At 44.0% G+C, this 16,589-nt stretch overlaps 1 protein-coding gene across 2 annotated transcripts in view; it reads left to right on the top strand.

Moving 5' to 3' along the window:
• The first annotated feature begins 2,789 nt into the window (after positions 1–2,789).
• Positions 2,790–16,589, top strand: part of CDH13 (cadherin 13) — a 447,425-nt gene continuing 433,625 nt past the window's right edge. Inside the window, exon 1 of one of the 2 annotated variants that reach the window (XM_064722933.1) lies at positions 2,790–3,212. In XM_064722933.1, the coding sequence (XP_064579003.1) occupies positions 3,168–3,212 (45 nt within the window). In that variant the 5' untranslated portion in view covers positions 2,790–3,167. The remainder of the gene's footprint in view (positions 3,213–16,589) is intronic. The other variant, XM_064722932.1, reaches the window with a different exon arrangement.

Below are 16,589 nucleotides of genomic sequence, written 5' to 3'. Positions count from 1 at the left end.
CCTCCGTCACCTGCACTCACACTGTCCAGCTCCTCAGTAAAGCTCTGTAGAGTTTAAACCTCCTCCCGTTACCTAGCTGAGACAGAGGCACCAACGATTAATTTCTAATTAATAACCTACCAGCTCTTCATTACTAACCTAATTAGCAGAGAAGACTCTGCGCCTAACCCCAGAAGACACAGCTAGGCTGGGGGCCCACCTGCACGGGGTCAAACACCCGATTGCAGCAGCCTCCCCCCCTTTCTCTGCTGGGCTCCCCAGCAGCCAGGGCTGTGTGTGCTGGAATTCCCTCAGGTGAGCAGTGCCAAAAGCCATTTCCCAGTGTGGCTGGGCCCTGAGGGTGAGGGTGAGCACTGCCGGTGCGGAGGGTGAGCTGCCCTCACGCTTGGGCCCCGCTGCCCTCACGCTTGGGCGCCATGTTGCGCCAGGTCTTGGCTGTGGTTTGTGAAGGGTTAACCCCCCCAGGAATGGTTAATTATTCCTCCAGGAATGGTTAATTACCCCTGTAGGAATGGTTATCACCCTCCAGGAGTCAATAGTTGCCCTTTGAGTGGATAAATAAGAGCAGATGTGAGTAGAGACCAAGGCAGGAGGGATGGGCTTGGGTACCATGTTCTGCTAGGCCTTGGCAGTGGCTTGTGAAGGGTTAACCCCCCCAGGAATGGTTAATTATTCCTCCAGGAATGGTTAATTACCCCTGTAGGAATGGTTACCACCCCTCCAGGAATCAATAATTGCCCTTTGAGTGGATAAATAAGAGCAGCTGTGAGTAGAAGCCAAAGCAGGAGGGATGGGCTGCAGCAGGAGGAGGAAGCTCTGTAGAACTGGAGATAAAAGGTTGGTAAATTTGGTTTTTATTTAATGATTTTCTCTTTAATTGTTGCTAGAGGCTCTTGGCTGTTTCTGGAGGTAAGGGGCTGTGTTATATGGCTTCTTTTGCCTGGGAGAGCCTGTTGGGGAGACAAGTCCTGCCCTGTGCCAGGCTGTGGTACCTGGATCCTCATGATGTGAAGGGGTGCCATGGCTGTAGGGATGGCCATACTCCTGTAGGACCATTGGGAACGCTTCAATCTCCCTGTTCCCCTCTCTGCCCCTGATAGCAATGCTCCTGCAGAACCAACAGGAAAACCTCACCCTCCTCGTTCCCCTCTCTGCCCCTGTGCTGGGATGGCCCCATAGCCGCTTTGTGCTGTGTGCAGAAAATAACTGCTCATGTTGGCTCAAATCTTATGTCACATTATCCTGCAGTGAATCATCTACCCCATGACTTGACTTCTATTTTTTTTTTTTTTTAATGAGTCCCTTTCCTGTAAAACAGGATGCAGATATGCCTTTGTTTCTTTCAGCCACCACCTACTTCTGGTGGGTCTGGTAACTCACTCAGCTGTTTGGCACCTGTGGTGGGGTTAGCAATGTCCAAATCCCAGTGCCCCCACACAAAGGCTGTGCGTGCCGTGGAATGGCTGGTGCTGTTTTCTGTGGGATTTGCTCTATAGACCCCACCCAGCCTGGCTTATAAATTCCTGGGTGCTCCTCTTGAGGCTGGGACTTCTACTTGGTGGCAAACTGACTCCCTGAAAGAAAAAATGGGAGGTGGCTAATCATGTATTTCTAGTCATAAAGAGCTCTAAGGTTTTTCATTTTACTCTGCTGAACTGGCTTTCTGCCTATGTCAAAAAGAAAAAGAAAGCAACCAACCTGCTTTTTGTTTTTCCTTTTTATGTCTAAGTAGTGAACATTTTGTGGTCATGTAGAGCATTATTATTGATGCTGGTAGTTCCTGCTAGGTTTTGTTTGGATTCTATTCCAGCTTGAGTATTAATTTAAACTTGTGTTTAATGGAGGTACTGGAACAGAGTTATTGCTGCCTGTGAGGGCTTAGACTTGGAAGGACAGTGTTTTCCCTCAGTTTTGGTCCAGGGGTATGTAAAGGAAGATGTAAGCTCTGAGCAGTAGACTAGCAGTGGTTGCATCAAACAACATTATTCACAGCTGGGAGCTCCTGCTGATGCTGGGGAGCTCAAAGTGGCTGGCAGCTCCTTTATCCCTTCTATCTGCTACCTGCCTTTCCCTCCCCACATTTCCTCTCATCTCCACCAGCACAGCAGCCACCTGTGGTGGGGCAGAGCAGAAAGTGATGGCAGCTGGCTCTGCTGGATGAGCAAGTGAGGGAAAAACACCACTGATGAGAGCTGAGGAGACTTTTGATCCTTCTAGAAATGGGGGAAGGGTACTGTGAAGTAACCTTGGTGACTGCCAGGAGACAACTCAGAACAGAACTGGAGTGTTGTGATACTGGGGAGTGGCAAGGGAGGTGGAGTTGGAAATGCACTCAGGGGAATTCATTCCTAATCTTTGGTCCATCTGCCTCTGATGCTTCCTAGGCTGCAACATAACCAATCCAGGGAAAGCAGGTCCCCTCTTTCAAACAGGAAAACTTTTTCTAATTGGAGGACATGTACCTTTGAAACTCTGTCCTAGATTCTAGTTTGTTGAATTAAAAGCCAATTCTGCCATTGCCTGAGCAGTTAATAAAATCTATTGCCTTATGATGCATTTTTTCTGCAGGCTAGAATGGATCTGTCTTGGTTGTGATTTGTGAGATTGAGGGGAAAACACAAAATATAGCCTATATTTCTACTGCACTGAAAAATCTCTCTGTGTTCTCCTTCTGAGGCTTGGAAGTAACCAAAACTGCAGAGGTCATTTTTTTAAATTATTAAAAATAAGTTTACCTTATTAACATTTTAATAAAGAGAATCTCTTTGCAGTGGTGCTCAGAGTTGCTCTTATTTCCCTCTGTTCAATTCCATTCTCTAAAAGGGAAAATACTATTGAGATATGTAAAGCATGATGTTAGGTGGAAATTAAACAGAAATAGACCAAAGCAAAAATGCTTTCTAAAGGTGCTGTGTTTGTAGAGGTGCTTGCTCAATATGTGTGATGCAAAATGGGGATGCTTTGTGAAGAAATCATCCTTGTAAAGCCATTGGTTCTGGTCATCAGACTCTATCCAATGCTTTAGTGATGATGCTGCTGATCTATTTGGGAAGTTGGCTGGCTCTCAAGGCAGAGTCTCTTCTCAAAGGCTGTTTCACAGTGAAAATATGCTCAGTGCAGCCGAGTGCATGAATGAAAAAGCCTCTGGTACCTTCTAGTCTGGCAAAATGCAGCACAAAACTCAACTTACTCTGTCTTTTCTGCTGTCCCAGGTAAGAAATATGTGGTTTTTTTCCTTGCTTTCTTTCATCTTTCTGCTTTTGTGCATTTGGATTTGAAAGTATTTGTAATTCAGCTCTGATTTCGGAGTAATTATACATTGCTTGAATTACTGTTTAAAGATGCAGGATCTCTGCTCTAAGGCAGTTGCTAGGAATGCAGGATCTCATAGTTCCCTGATTTACAATTACAACCAATTTGCCGTGTGATATATAGCATTTTTTTGTTTCCCTTCAGGAAGGGTGGCGGGGGGAATCTTTCAAGTGTCTCGGTTGCAGCTGCAGCGGCAATATTTTCTGTCATATCAAATGCTGCAACTTTGATTTGCCTCTTTCCTCTGTGCCTTGTGCTGTGTAGTAGGTTTACAGACTGTTACAGGCACCTCACGTTATTTATTGCTTTTTTTTTCTTAAATAAAAGAATTAGAGGGGGGGGAATATGGAGGAAAAATAAAATCAGACCTTGCAAAAGGCTCCCTTCGCCGTATTCTCCTGATAGATGTGTAACACTCCGTCAGTGACTTGCTGTGTAGCCTTTCTCTTATTAAATGTAATAGATCCCCCTCTGCCAGAAAGGAGAGGAAAAAACACCCAGCCTTAAAAACACGGAGCTGCCGGAGCCCCGCTGCTGCTGCCTGTCAAAGCACGGGGACTCGCTGGGCTTTCACTTCTCAGCTGGTCACTCTCTTTTCCCCTCGCCGCTCTCACAGGGCTCACTTTTGGGCAGCTCAGAGCAGGGTTGGAAATCCTTTGTTGTTGTCCAGCTTCAGTGCATTCTCCCTCCTTTTGTCTCAGGGGCTCCGTAAACTTGCGTTTAGTGTCAGTGGGCTGAGATCCTCTGCACCGAGCAGGGATGAAAGTTAATTCCTTTTTGAATCGAGTGGGTTTGTTAACCCTTGGAGGGTTGGTGGGGTTTAGTGTCAAAAAAGTGCTAGGGGCACTGAGCTTGACCCCCCGTGTTTGTGTAACTGCAATCTCCAGCAGGCATTTGGTCTGCTAATCCCAGACAGGGCAATAAGGAGACAAACGGTGAGGGATCACCACTGGGAGAGCTTCATTGCTAGAGCAGCTGCACGGAGTGTGAGGAGGAGGAGGCAGTAGGGTGATCCACATGCTGTCATCCACACGCTGTGGATCAAGGTTAGGGCACTCAGGTCCTGGTTTAACCTGCTCGGGAGTCAGGGCAGGGACGTGGGTGGTTGGAGCTGTGGGACAGCAGGAGGCTCCGCGCCTGGGTTGGGAGTGAGCAAGCACAAAGGCATTTGGGTGGGTTCGGGATACCAGCCCTGCTCCGAGCAGTGGAACAAATGAAAGCAGCTGCCTGGGGCCATGGGTTTGGTGCCGAGCAGCGTGTGCTGGTGCCACATGGAGAGTTCCTGGCAGGGCCACTCTGCCAGCCAGGGCTGGGCTCCCTGGCAGCATCCAAGCGCAGGCTCTGGCTCTGCTGGGACTGGCTCAGCTGCTGCCCAGGGAGGGCTGAGCTCTGTCCTGTGGGCTGGGGAAACCCAGAGGGCTCCTGGGGACAAGAAGTTGTCACAAGTGGGCTGAGATCCAGCCTGGGCTGGCAGCTGGGCTGGCAGGGGGAGGCAGTGCTCAGGGAGCAGAGGGGCGGGGGGAGAGAGAGGGCACAGGCAGTGGAAGGGTCACCTGTGGATGTACTGAACTGGTGCTCTCCTCTTGGCTTTGAGACCTCCCATCTGCTTTGCTTGGCTTTCTCTCTGTTTTGAGTCTTTTTTTTGGTACAGCTTCTCCAACATACCACTGAATTAATCAGCTTGAGTTTGGATTTTCTTTAGTGGTCGCTTGTAGGAAAGCAGAATGCATGTTATACAAGAGGATGGACTTCTAGGGCCTATGAAATATAGCTGGCATTTTTTTAACACTAATGATTGCTTAAAATGTGATAGGTGCAGACACCTGATTCTGAAAACACCCTCTGCTCTTTATTGAAGACTTTCAGTGATACTTCAGAGTTTCTCCCCAGGCTGGGCTGAGATGAGTTCTGCTGTACTGCAGGGCTGAGCTGTGGTGCTTTACCCTTACTTCCAGCTTAATTGCTCAAATTGCAAATTCTCAGCTTGTACAGCTCTATCTGGCCATGTCTCTCTCCACCATGTGAGCTAGTGCATGCCCAAGTTCACTTTCCAGATCATGTCTAAGAGTTAATGAATTGGGGAATGAATCAGACTGTAATATGGAAGTGTATGCAATTCTGTCTGCAGGTCTAGGCTGTTGAGTATTGGCAAGTTAAAGCATGAATTGGAGTGGGTGCCATGCTGGGGAAAGAGATGGAATTTACTGAAACACTGTTTGGCTTTTCTCTTTGACACCCCACATACACAACTTTCATGTGACAGGAAAAGTAAACAGAAGAATGTGAGAAACAACATATTAAACAAATGCAGCCATCTGCTTGTGTGGTGGTTGTAACACATTTGGGGATCTTTTTCTGCACGTTTTCTTTTTTTCTCCCTTAGGAGTAGCAAGAATGTCTCATATGATGCCATGCTAGTGGAACCAGGAAGGACCAAGTTTGATAGAATTCTTTCTAAGCAGGTGCAATCTAGTAATCTTTCTGTGGAGGCAGAAGATAGTGATAACTTAGTTTCAAAGTAATGATAGCAAAGTTTGCAGTGTAGAGAAAGAAGTTTGAGGAAATTCTTTTATGTCAATAGGAACATGGACTGTAAAAGGTTTATTTTTAATGAAGAGCCCATTTCTAAAATTAGTAACTTGGGTTTTGTGCTTTCTTGGTCTGCCTCTAATTCAACTGTGTTTTTAAAGTACAAAAACTTTGCCTTTTGAGTCATTAAAAGGATAAAAATGGAGAGGCACTTTTTCATATCAAAGCAGCTCATTAAGTATGTATGCAAAAACTGAGGTAAACAGGTGAGCAATAAATTAATTTTTCCTTTTGCAAAGATTTAGTCTACACTACTACCAACTGTTCTATTTTCAACAAGAGGAAAACTGAGCATTAGCTGGAATAAATGAGAGAGATGTTTCAAGTAATCCTTTAATTCAGACTCACCTTTAAAGCTCCAAAGCATAACTATAATATACAGCTTTATTGATCTGAAGCTGACAATAAAAAGTAAATGTACTCTGGTAGCTTATGCAGTTCACTATACAGGGTACAGTAAGCAGTAAATGCATACTCTGATCTGATAGAATTACAAATCTGTGTTTTACATTTTCCCCAAAGGGTCTTTTCTAAAACCTATATACAAAATATTTGTTTTAAGCCAAAAGTTGTTCACAGGCTTCCTTTATTATGTTATGCATTTCATGCAGAGAGATGACTCAAAATTTGTGAGTAAGGCTTACAGAGAGAGGAAAAAGTCCCATATTTTTTATAATTTTAACAATAACTGTCACGTTTCACTGGGTTGCAACCAAGTAAATTGGAAAAATGTGTAGATTTTACAAGCTTGTCATTAGAGTGAATAGAGAAAATTAGTCCTCAAACTCTTCCCCCTAATGCAGAGCTCACACTGCTGCATTCTTAAGCTTTTATTTGTTCAAATTTCTCCAGAAGAGGGCTCCATGCACAGCTTGAAAGGCAGCACCCAGGTATTGAAAGCAAAAGGAATTTAACAGCTTCAGGAAAAAAGACAAGTCTTGCTCACACAAGTGTGTTGATATAACACTGCAGATTATGCTCAAATTCTGACCAAGTATCTCCCTGTTCTGTCATGTTGGTCTTGTTATTTGAGAGTTCTAGAGAAGTACTGTGGTTATTTTGCCATATCAAAGTTGTAAAAATGCTTTAAAAATGTTACAGAAACTCAATTGTCAATTACTCTGTATAATTATTTCTACTGAGGAGCACTTTGTGAGCACGCTGATATTTGCTCCCCACGGTTTCAGGCCATCATTTTTGGCTATGCAATCAAAACCCATCTTCCAGTTGCTTATCTCATTCACAAGATGGTGTCTCCCAAAACACAGAGCCATTCCAGCAGTTGTGCTGTCCTATTTCTCAAATATTACCTTGGAGGGAAGGTTGGCACTGGTGAATTACGATGGCTTTTGGCTACAGCTCTAACCTCTAAAAATATCCTTACACAGGACCTGACCACAGCCCTTACTGCCTGCTAAGCAAGGGGGGTTTGTTATAGTAGACAAGTGAAAACATAGAAATGCTTCTGCAGTTATGGCAATTAAACCCCACTTTGTGTACCCCCTGAGACTCAATCCTTCAATCTAAGCTGTAGTTTAGGTGATATGTTGGGTTCTGCTTTCTGTTTCTGAGAATCAAAACTTCAAAAAGGTTTTCTTAGCACATGTAATATTTGTGCTGTGATCCATTGGGAGTTATTGACTTGGCTTTTAGTGACTTGGCAGCTAAGAAATGGGTATTCCTAAAAGCTGTCTCAGTGCAGCAGGTTCTATTAGAACCACTTAGATGGCAACAGTGGTGCCCCTTCAAGGAGTTGTGAAGTTACGTCTTCCTTTTCTTCCTGTTTGCTGCAAGATAAGCAGGCTCCTCCCATGCCATTAATATGTAAAAGCAAGGCAGATAACAGGGCTCTCAGTGTTCCACTCCTGCAGCATCACTGCTGGAGCTGCATCTCCAATCTTCAGCTGCTGGGTTGCACCAGTGTGCTGCATGTCGGGATTTTGGCCTCAGGTTTCAGAGTTCCTGTGACAGCACAAACCTGTGGCAGCAGCTCTCTGGCCACAGAGAGCAACAGGCACAACTTTCTCAGGATTGGCCTGGGGAAGGCTGTCAGAAGATCAGAGAAAAGAATGAATAAACCATTTTGACCTTAACTGGCTGCACCTGTTGCGAACAGGTGGAATGTGTTATGGAGATTGGTTCACCAAAGGGTGGTTTATGATTGGCCAGTGCTGATGGTGTTTGGATTGGAGGCCTAATTGGTTCCACCTGTGTCGTGGCTGTCTGTGAGGGGGATAGGTTTCTTAAAAAGTGTAGTGCAATAAAGTGATTAATCAGCCTTCTGAGAAGCATGGAGTCAACACTAATTATTGCCTGGCTGGGGACCTGTGAAGAAACAAACCTTCCTGGAAGATGGAGGCTTCATTCAGGATTTTGAGTACAGTGGTCAGGTTGGCAGGGGTGTTTTTTTTTATTGTTTCATGGACAGTTACAGGGGCAAAATTCACTGTGTTGGTGCGTATCACTGGTATTCCAGCCAGCAGGGACAAATGTGTCCTGGGGGCCACAGGCTCAGCTTTGCCAACTGAGAAGGGAGGGCATTGTCCTACTCTTCTCTCCACTGGGGTAGCCTCAGCTTGAGTGCTGAGGGCAGTTTTGGTCACTACAATATAACAAAGGTATTATTAAACTCTTAGAGTGTCCAGAGCAGGGCAATGAAGATTGTGAGGGGCCTTGAGGGGAAGTGGTGTGAGGAGTGTCTGAGGGCACTTGGCTTGTTCAGCCTGGAGAAGAGGAGACTGAGAGGAGACCTCATTGCAGTCACAACTTGATTGTGAGGAGAAGAGAAGGAGCAGAGCACTGATCTCTGCTCTGTGTGACCAGTGCAGGACCCCAGGGAATGGCCTGAAGTTGTCATGGGAGGTCTGGATTTGATATTAGGAAAAGTTTTTTCACCCAGAGATGAAATGGTCTCCCCAGGGCAGTGGTTGCACCACTGAGCCTGAGAGAGCTCAAGAAGAGTTTGGGCAATGCTCCTGGGCACATGGAGTGACTCTGGAGGATGGTCCTGTGCAGGGCCGGGAGTTGGACTCGATAATCCTTGTGAGTCCCTTCCAATTCCACATATTCTGTGATTGTAACTAGAGGTTCATCTGTGCAGGCAAAAAGACAAATCTGCAATGTCCACTGGGGAGGAGAAACAGAATGAGAGGCATTTATCATCCTTAGGAGACTAAGTGGGCTATTGCATTTCCCAGTTAACTCTGGATGATATTAGTGGGTTCTTGATCATGGCCATATGGTTGCACTGTGCCCTGCCCTGATCACCAGATGGAAGGGACCAGCCCAGATGGGAGGCTGTGTTTTTCTGTCACTTCACGTGTCCTGCAGCTAACACAATGTTAGTGTACACAAATCAGGAGGATATTAAACGCCAAAGAGGAGAGAAAAATAAGACTTGCTTTATTAGTCACTGTTTCATTACTTGGAGGTCTTGGAAATTTTCCCACTACTGCTTTTTAAATTTTTTTGATGTGTGATGTGGACTGTATTCTCTGTCAAATGGAAGAATTTAATTCTTTGAAAGCCTTACTGTTTCATATGAAGGGAACTCATTCTGCTCCTATCTTATCCAATATTCTACTGTTTTGCACCATTAATTTTCTTGGCTAGAGGAAAAAAAGAAGGATTTTAAGATTTGGTTCGATGGAGCTGGTTAGAACAGTTCTATGAACAGACTAAAATACATATGAGGTATTAAGAGTGGGGTGAATCTCTTCAGCACACAGCAGTTTTCAGTATCTCTAACCACTTGGAAAAGCTGATTAAGGTGTTTAAATAACTTCTGATATCTCTGAATGTCCGTGTATGGATGTCTAATTTGGTATCTTTATGGGCCTTGTTCTTAGGAAACCGAACATCCATCTTCAAGCTTTTGAAATGTCTCAAAATGGGACACCTATACACAGCTTCCTGAAATTAATTAGATTTTATTACTTAACATTCCTTAGACTCCATTTGAGAAAGGTTTTGCTCCCAAAATATTCATTTAAATAAATAAAGAACCCCTAGCAAACCATTAATAATAGCTATTTATTTCTGTCTAAATTATTTAATTCTCTTGCTGTGAACAACTAATACTTAATTCCTTACTAGTAATGGCAATGTATATATTTCTAAAAGTTAATATTTAATTCCCAGGGACTTTGCAGCCTGGGATGTAATGAAGAACAAATAATTCTTGTGTGTATGAAGGCTGTGTTAACAGTGCCGACAGCAAGTGTGTTTCTAAAAGTTTGCAGACTTTTTAGGATTTTGAGTAATCATGGCAGATGGACCTTGTGGAATTGTGTGTAACAGGGACTCAAAATGCTGGAGACCTCAGCTTCTGGGCCATTAAGGTGTCACAGTGCTGCTAATCTGGCTGTATGCAAAGAAATATTTATACCCAAAACTGGAATTCAGGACAGGAGTTGCTCACTTACAAACATCGGTACCTGTAAGCTCAGGTTACCTCAGCTGTTACTGTTGGTGTGTTTGTTACCCCATCCCTTCCCAGGGCTGGGTGTGAGAGCTCCTTCCCTGCTCCAAGGCAAGGCTGACAAACTTGGCTGGACACTCAGCTGGGGGAGTCCTGATTCCCTGCACTAATGGCTGGCTGCCACATGGGCAGGAACACAGCTGTGGCACACGTAGAAAGAGCATGGATAACTGCTTATATTGCTTCAAATCAATCCATAAAAGCGTTGACACGTTGAGTTTTGTTCAAACTGCCACGGAGCAAAAAACCCCAAACGTGTTACAAAGCACTTATCATGCTGATAATTGGCTCATCTACTTTATAGACACTCAATCTCCTTCTTTTCATCTTCTTGGCATAACTTGGAGTTGGGCTTCTGTACAAGTTGTCAGTAAAGAGTCCTGGAGTCAAACACAGGGGATTTTGAACCTGTAAGTGTAAAACAAAAGCTGGCAGTTGTCCGTGGGGTCACTGTATAAAGGGAGTTATCTCAGCTGCCTGAAATAGGAGTATGATCCACAGCTTGTAGAGACAGCATAAAAGGATAGAGGCAGGGGAGTATGTTGTAAAATTTCCCTTTCCTTAGCCTGTTACAGTGTTCTTGTGTATAATTGCATTTTCAGCAGCAGGTAACTGCTTGGGAGAAGAGAAAACCCCAGAAATGGTGTCGCCATGATCTGGCATTTTCCCATAGACAAACCTTCTTGCTCTGAGTTCCTCTGCTGCCAGATAAGGTGTATTTATACACTTCTCTTGAGACAGCCCTGTGCTGTCCCTGAGGAGCTGCATTTTATCAGACAACAAACAGCTATAACAAAATGTGAGAACTGAATATAGCACTGCTCTGGAGTTGACAAAGCAGGAAATCCAGAGCATCTGGTACTTTGCTCCCTGAGTGAAAGGAGATGGATTTAGGCATTAGAATTGGATGGGCATTTCCTTCCCCATCAAACCCATTGTTTCAGAGCTCTGTCAGAGGAAGCTGAGCTGCTCCAACTGTGCTTTCAGCAAGAATGGATATCTCAGCTGCGGGTTTGAGTTGATCTGTACAGTTAAATAACCAGCCAAATTAAAGGTGTTCAGCTTGACCTTCTGCCAAGATAACTGGTCTTGCAAGTGCCAGGAAGTCTTGGTTATAATCCAGGTGAACTGCAAAATGAAATCCCTGTGGGTAAAGACAAATGGGAATGATATGAAATAGAACAATACATAAAATTCTGTCTTGGTTTCTGGGTATACTGTTTAGCTTGCTACCTAAAGGTTGTATTTTGTGCCAGTCAAAGTGAATTTATTGTTTTCTAAAATGTTTGTTTTCATAATTCATGATCAGATTGAACTAAGTGGACTCTGAACTCTATAAATCTTGATTTATGGATATTGATATTCCTGTCAATTTACGAATACACAGCTCTGACCTGAACACTAAACTAGTCAGGTGCATATTTGATAATCTTCCCTTAATAATGGATCATAAAATGGTTTGAGTTGGCAGGGACCTTAAAGAGCATCTCATTCCAACCATTCTGCCATGGGCAGAGACACCTTCCACTAGACCAAGTTGCTCCCAGCCCTGTCCAGCCTGACCTTGAGCACTCTCAATCCGTTCTCTGTCTTGGACTTGGGCTTCTGGACCTGATTCTGTGTGGAATGTGGCAATATCATTGCAAGAGGCATTATTTAGGGAACAAAGCTGTAGGGATGGTCAGGAAAGCCTGAAGTAAAGGGAGCATACTGTCTTGCACCCATATTCCCTGCTTTTTGGGAATGGATAAACCATCTAGTTTTGAAATTACTGTTTTCTTCTAATGTTTTAAGCAACAATGTCTTATTTAAAAATAATAAACAAGAATGCAATATCCTGTGTTAAATGTCACCAATGGTTTTCCTGAATTGTTGATCTCTGCAGTTTGGTTATCAATGCAGAAATTTGGTGCTTTGTGTGGTGAGGGTATTGATTATTGTAATCTGGAAAAAGAGCAGCTGATAAGTTCACATACTATGCGTTACCAGGAAGTAAGATAAGGACGCTGGGGATAAATAATGAAATTTTGTAGAAATTACTTCTGGTCTTGCACATCTCTCAACTTCACTTGTGTGTGTTTGCCATAGCAAAGCATTACTGCTCCCACCAACACAGAAGCAAGTCTCCAGAGGATGTGGATTGATTGCATTGCCCTCCTTTTGTTATCTGGGTGAAGGATGGGTGGTGTCAGTGCCATGTGCATTCCTGCTGTGCACGTACCAGGATGCTTACACAGCTTCTATTGCTGTGATAGCTGAGCACCTTACCAATGGTAATGAATTTATCCTTGCTTCCCTAAAATAACTGCTCAGTTACGACAGGAACATTATTCTGAAATGGGAGACAGCCTCCAACATCTGCCTGTTTCAATGACTTGAGGTCTGTTATCTTAGGTGAGTAATGATGTCGCCTGCTGTCACTTGGGCTGCTGGTGTTGATTCAGTGGTGGCACTTCATTCCACTCCAGAAAGATTAATTCTGATTGGAGGGAGCCCAGAATAAATTCAGTTTCTAGGCCAATCAGAAGGTGGTGTTTCCAGGAGTATTTTAATAATGCAGCTCAACTTTTGAGAATGTAATTAGTTATGATTTGCCAAGGAACTGCATATCTCCATACTTGCATAGAGAGGAAACTAATAAGATAAAATATAATCATAGCTGCACAGAGCTCTTTAGGCATAAGGAAATGGAGAACGCTTGCTCACAGCTGCTGCTTGTGAGGGCTGCTGGCACAGTGACCAGGTGGAGCAGAGAAGGAGGATGAGGCTGGCAGTTCTATTTACCCTCCAGGCATTTCAGACCACAGCAGTTTGGGGTAGAAAATGTGGTCAGGTAATGCACAACCAACTTGGGTAGGGCAGAGGTTCTGCATCTTGCCACTGCAACAGGAGACAGTCTCAGAATACTTCTCATGCCATCTGCTCACTGACAGAGGTTCCCGTCTTCCTTCCTTTCCTCAGTTTGGAGGAGGCAGAGCTGCCAAAACCTTGGGCTGCTCTGGCAGGAGGTGAGCTGCTGGTTGTGGCTGTTTCCCCCAGGTTTAGCTGCTGGAAGTGGGATGTTGCCAATGTAAAGTGTCACTGTTAGAGAGATGCACCCAAATGTTTGATTTCCTGGGAGCACTAGGTAGGCACCATTTGTTACATGCCCAAAACATGAGACTCTGGCTTTCAAAAGTCCCCACAAATCCACAAAGTCTTATTTTTTGGAAGAGCTGCTTCTTCCTGTGTGTTTGTCTCCCTGAAATGAGGATTTAGTCTTGCACTTGCTTCCCAATAATAGAATTTTCAAAGCTTTTCCTCCTTCAGGATTCAAAGGCACACAAGCACAGAACCTGTTTCTTGCTGTGCATGGGAGCTAAACATTGATTATGGGGTGGGTGAAGGAGTTTGTGTAAAACAAACTGACTTGCTTGGCTGCAATAACTCGTGTTGAACCTGAACTGAATTGTTTCTCCAACTTGTTCTTGACTTCTGATTTCTGCATGCTGTGTGTTTGTGGAGTCTAGCTGGGATACGTAGGAATAAAAAGCCATCGTGCACAGCATGAATGGTTCTCTCTGCCTTACCTCCAGGCTGACTGGAAGCATCAGCATTCCTGTAATTTCCTTGTTCAAATTGCTTTTTTTCTCTTTTCTCCTCCATCTGGTTAAAATAATTCAGATTGTCTGAGTGCTTTTAGTTTTTCTACTCAAACTTTCCTCCAGAACTCCTAGTGTTGGGGGAAAGGGTGAATAATTTTTATTGCTATGAATAATTTTTTACTACTGTGGTTTAACTTAGATGAGGTTCAGCAAGCTCTGCTGGAAAATCCATCCCTGTTTGTGGTGCTTATAGATGTTTTTATTTGGTGATAGAAGAGGATGGAGGTTTTCTTGCACTATGAAGAGAACCAGACACACTTAAGGAGTTGTTTTCCTTTAGCATTTCACATGGGTCATATTTTCACTGGGTAATCTGAAGTTTCCCCAGAGTTAGTGCAGTGTTCTAACCTTTGGCTCATGTGGTAGGGAACTCAAAATTTTGTAATGTCAGTACTTGTGCTTTTCCTGGTATGTTCATATCACCCTGTTCCTTTCTCCCTTAGTTCTTTCTGCTCATGTGGAAAAAAGAATTTCATTTATCCTCCCCAATAATGGTGTTAGGTTGGTGATCTCCTGGAGTCAGAAGTGCTGGGGTAGTAATTTGTTAATAAACATGCTGACATAGCTGCTGAATTTCTTCTCCTTTTCCCTGGTTGACTGAGGAGTACAAGAAAGAAGAGCAAACCTTAAAGCATAAAAATGGAAAGGAAAGCAAAACCAAGGGAAAAAAGAAAAATGGTATTCAATGCTCTGTCACTTTGCAGCTGTTAGGATTTGGAAAGCAGCCTTTTGTGTTTATGATGCAGTCAACAGATGTATACAGGAATGGAGCACAGTCTGATTTTGCCTGATTTCCACATCTCCATTTGCACAGCCTTGCCTCAGAGCTTAGGCTGACACCCATATCCAGAGCTCTTGCTCATATCTCCATCTGAAGTTGTTGGCACCAGGAAATGGTGATACTGTTTTATGCATGTTTGTGTATATCAACATGCTGGTTTATGAGAGGCAGGAAATTTAATCCTTTGTAAAACTCTTTATCCATTTCCAGCATTCATTAGCTGCCACAGAACTCTCCTCTCTCTTACATTTCATATTTTGGTGGAGCTTTATTATCTTGATGGACAACATTTATCCCCACTGCTTTGATGTTGTTGTATTCATTAAATCCATTCTACTGATTCTTTGGCAAGCTTGTTATCACACAGATGAAATAAATGTAGAATTTCCCTTCCTCTAATTGACTAATTGGATGGGGAAGGAATGGGAGTGGAGAGAACAGAAGACAACTGGGTATAAATTGTGAGGCCAAAGCAGCCTTCATTGCAGGACAGCACTTTGCAATTTCTTTTGGAGCTGTTTGCATGTCGCTTCTTTAATTGTCTGAAGCTGGATTATGTGGATCAGGAAGGTGACTTGCCACATGTTCCCTGTGTGACACCCGCAGGATTTTAACTGTTTACTGATGGATGTATGTCCCAAAGAAAATGGGAAAGTAGGAAAGGGTCAGAGAACCTCAGAGGGGAAGTACAACTCTGTTATGGTTTTCTAGCAATAAATATGAAGCAAGGCAGCTACCAGGAGCAACTGGGTGATGTCTTGCTGAAAAGGGGCAACTCCTAGGAAAGAGAAATGCTCCAAAGTTTTGTCAGATATCATGTGACTTTCCCTCTCCTACCACTTTTCCTAATATAATTTCACAGATTTATCCATTTTCTCTTATTTTTCTGACAACTCTTGGAGGCTAGCTAAAGAGCAAGAGATTAAAAGGAAGAGAACCTGGCTTCAGGCACATTTGCAAACTAGCTGTTGATTTTCTGCAGGTCCTTCCATGCTTCAAATAGAAACAATCCTCCCCTGACAACTGAGCATACAATTCATGTACAATGGATCTGCTTCTGACATTGTATTTCTGGGGCATTTGTATGACTCGTGATTCATCTGGCAGTGCTTGAGTTTAAGCACTGATAAAGGCAACGCAGCAGAGTGCAAATACATTTGACCTTTCAAAACATTGAATAGAAAACAAAAATAGGAAAAATAGTTACTTTGCAGTTTTTCCTTGTACATGTGTAATGACTGCAAGCAGACCAGCATTTTGATTCCTGCCTTGGGAACACAGAGGCCTCCAGGCCTGAGCTCCACTGTTGCTCCTTCTGTTCCACTGTGTGTGAGTTAGCCTGGTATTGATGTAGAGGTGCAGGTCAACTTTGATTTCCCCAGGTCAGGGATTGCCTCATGTCTGCTGCAGCCAAAAATCTTTACTGTCTGGCATGCTATGTTTGTGTAATTGGCACTCTGGTCTTGACTGACTTGCCTGGTGGGCAGGTGTCTGTATTCCAAGTGTAACGTTTCCCTGGAAGTGCCACTTTAAATCAGCAGCACTGACACAGAACTAAGGCTGGGGCACCTGTGGGAAGTTCCTGCCAAAATCCTCAGCCATCTGCAGCCACCTCATATCTGTGCTGTGAGCTGCTTTGAAAAGGGAATAACTCCATGGGTGCTCTGTGGTGTCAGAGCTCAGTCTCACTGGATCCCTCCTGGAGGGGCAGGGCATGGAAACAGAAGTGGTTGGGACACACCAGCCCTGTGACATTCCCCATGGCATCCCTGCTCCTGGGGAG

Source organism: Zonotrichia leucophrys, chromosome 11 (assembly GCF_028769735.1).
Source record: "Zonotrichia leucophrys gambelii isolate GWCS_2022_RI chromosome 11, RI_Zleu_2.0, whole genome shotgun sequence".
Lineage (NCBI taxonomy): Eukaryota > Metazoa > Chordata > Aves > Passeriformes > Passerellidae > Zonotrichia > Zonotrichia leucophrys.
The sequence above is the reverse complement of the archived record's forward strand: the minus strand, read 5'-3'. Positions and strand labels throughout refer to the sequence as shown.